The 3,481-nt window shown below is 34.0% G+C and overlaps 1 protein-coding gene across 1 annotated transcript in view; it reads right to left on the bottom strand.

The window, feature by feature from the left end:
- Positions 1-3,481, bottom strand: part of LOC108756476 (TWiK family of potassium channels protein 18-like) — a 17,928-nt gene that overhangs the window by 814 nt on the left and 13,633 nt on the right. The window contains exon 3 of the mRNA XM_018500325.1: positions 85-241. Coding sequence (XP_018355827.1) covers positions 85-241 — 157 coding nt within the window. The remainder of the gene's footprint in view (positions 1-84; positions 242-3,481) is intronic.

Below are 3,481 nucleotides of genomic sequence, written 5' to 3' on the forward strand. Positions count from 1 at the left end.
AATGAATCGAAATGTAACATATGATACTACAGAAAAGATCAATAGGAATGTGACACATTTTTGCGACGAGCAGAACGGTCTTACTTGCACAAGCAACAGCGGGCGTAGGTCCACTTGAAACTTCTGGCCAGAATGTCACCGATATTGCTGAGGTAGAGAAGGAAAAGCGGCATCCCTATTATTGCGTACACTATAGTCGCGATTTTGCCCCATTTCGTCTTGGGACAAAGGTTGCCATAACCTGCGCAGTTAAACGAGAACACGGCAAGTGAGTTTATCGACAAGCTTCATTTCGGTGCTTGTTTCTTGCTTTATACCATTCTACAACTATCCGCGAGCTGATTCATTTATTATTAATTTATTGCCCGCGGTGTTCTGATAGAAACCCATATAATATCATATTGTTCGAATTATTAATTACGCAAACACACGTGATTAAAATATTTATTCCAAAGAAAAAGAAAGAGTATACCAAACGTATGAATTCACTTTCATGATTAAAACAAGAATCTCTTAATGTACGGATTCTGTTCATTTAAAATATTGTTATGTTCTAAGGATAATTTATTTGTATATTTAGACAAAAAATATTTAGACAAAAAATAACTAATATCTCGATATATTTTTAAATTATTTCTGCACAAAGTTATCCGCACTATATTTATTAGTGCGGATTAAGCTTGTCCTCGGATAGCTACGAAAACTTTACTATCGCAACGATATTCATAAAGTATCAATTGTCTTCCAAGTGATTCAACCGGACGTTGTTTCAACAGACATATCCGTGAGAGTTTGACCGCATGCTACTGAAAGTTTCAGGTTTATCTCGTGGGAGACGTAAACAATCTCGTGGAATCTACTTGGACATTTTCATGTTTTATAAGGTAGCGAAATATAGTGTTCTATAAACTGAGCAAAAGTCTTTAAAAAAGAAAAGGAAACATCACGAAATTCCATCCACGCCTTCATAAAGCAGAAATAATTTTCCACGGAATTATAGAAAGATCATATTCACACGAAGCGTCGCGAAGACTAGTCATAAGCAACAATGTCGTTTGTTAAGGCAAATTGTTTAATCATACCTGTTTGCGTTAGTTTCTCTCGTTGCAGACCGAATTCGACTTTTTACATAAATCTTTTTCTTTCAAAGAGAATCCTATCTCAAAGAGGATCTTCCTACCAATATATAATAATAATCTGGCAATCTACTGACTATTATCGCGATCGGTTTATCGAGTAACGACTTTTGTTGATATTTCCTCGTTTTAATTTGGTCTCTATTTCGGCCATTTATCATTCGCAAAAGAAGCAAAAAGTATGCACCAACAAATTTTAGTCCAGTGCCAAAAAAACTGTCGAATTGATGTACGATACCAGGGATGAATCCGAGCATGCTTTGTAACCGCGCGAAGTCGCCACGAAAAAAAGCTTGTTCAGCTGCTCTTTTTTCCATACACGTACACAAATATGCGCGAAATAGAGAAATAACAAAAGGGAAACGTGACGCGAGGATATATATTCAGCATGATTTTTCAGGAAAACTACATCTCTCGCATGCGAAATGACCAATTCCGGGATGCACGAAACGTAGACTTTATTATCGAGATTCCGTCTCTCGGATAATCTCGTAATGGCAATTCTTCTTATCTCCATCTTGCGTTAAACAATGGCCACTGTGCAATACGTACAGTATATGTACATTATAATAAAAATGAAAACTTTTGAAAACCTAGTACATAGGTTTCAAAGTAAAAGGTAACTTTCCGCGAAAAATTAATCTACGCAATAAATTTAGATAACTTTGTAATTTATTCTTTAATTCGCTTATTCGTATTACAATTACGCAATCAGATGGCGTAATTTTCATTTTGTATTGAAAAAAAATGATGATATAGTTATAGGAAAAATTATCTATCTTTTGTTTCGACAAAATCAAGGACCGTGTAATTTTTTCTCTTTGTCTTCTTTTCTTTCGGCATTTTTTCACAATTTTACATTTTGGAGGGAAGGGAAGCAGCGATCGCGTTAATTTTCGAGAATCGACACTCACGCCGATGATTTATGGCATGGTCGAATCAAAATGAACGTCCGATCGCGTGAACGCGTCTTTTAGCGACGATAAAACGGTGGCGCCGACCGATTGTATATGACAGCGATAAAACCTCTACAGTAAATCGACGCGTTTAAAGCTGCGTCTACGCGGACACTGCGAATATTCCATATTCACGACAACGTTTTATAGCGTGTGTGTTCCGCTTATTTCGCATCGAAAATACGATGTACGCACGAAAGATAGAACGCGCTTGAGACAATTCTTTCTACATATTTAATTTAATGCTTAATTTTAAGTACTTAAATTTAATTTTGATATCTTTTTAATAAATATATTTTTAGCACAAAATTTCTAGATCTCGTCATATCTTACATGCATTTTTGTCGATTTATTTTACCTCTGTTGATTGACTAAATCGTATGACTTTATCATCAATGAAATTGAAGCGAAAGATAAAAATCGAAACAATTTATCCCCTTTATATAATATCTTTAATTTGAGAGCGCGAATTGCGTTTGTTCACACGAAAATGATGTACTATTCACGCACTATACACGTCCATAAAAATCCTCTCATGCAATTCGTAACGAGTCGGATCAGAGTCGTTGCGGAATCGGCTATATCCCGACGCAATATCCAAAACTCTATACGGCAGAAAGCGTCGAAAGAGATTTTCTCGCGCATCCAATAAACAATATGTGCCATTGCGGATGGCATGCAGCGACTGATTTTTTAGCGTTATTTTTTAATGCTTGTCCGCAAACGAATAAACGCAACACCGATTTTGTTAATCTAATAATTGAGAGAGATTGCGTCTTGATACAATTTTTTTATTCATCTTTCCAAATCTATTGTTACAAAAAAGTAGAAAAGAAAGAAAGCAACTGCAATTGCAAATTGATGCTATTGCAAATTAGTTGCAACTATAATCCGCATCATAAGTATCGATAAATGCTATAAACATAATTTGTGCTCGTTTCATTATGAGATAATTAAAAAGTAATATCTACTCTCTAAATTTCTTAGAGTAAAATCTTACTCCAAAAGAATTAAAATACAGTCAGTATTGAAAAAGAATGAAAAATTTGCACTCTTGAATAAGAGTGGCAGATTTTTACCCTTTTTTGAAGCTTTGAAGTGAGATTCACTTCAAAGAAGAAGTGATATTATTTTTCTTTGAAATGAATCTCACTCCAAAAAAAAGAACGGAAATCTGCCACTCTTACAAATTTTTCACTCTTTTTCAATGCCTTAACTTAAAGCAATATCTTAACTTTTTTGAAGTAAGATTTCGTTTCAGAAATTTAAAGAATAAATAAAATAGAATGTTATTTTCACAATATCATCGTAACACATCAAAAGTAAGTTATTATTATAATAATTATTATATAGTAATATTATATTTTTTAATTTTACAAAGAAATGGAA

The sequence above is a fragment of the Trachymyrmex septentrionalis genome, unplaced genomic scaffold (assembly GCF_001594115.1).
Source record: "Trachymyrmex septentrionalis isolate Tsep2-gDNA-1 unplaced genomic scaffold, Tsep1.0 scaffold127, whole genome shotgun sequence".
NCBI classification, from domain to species: domain Eukaryota; kingdom Metazoa; phylum Arthropoda; class Insecta; order Hymenoptera; family Formicidae; genus Trachymyrmex; species Trachymyrmex septentrionalis.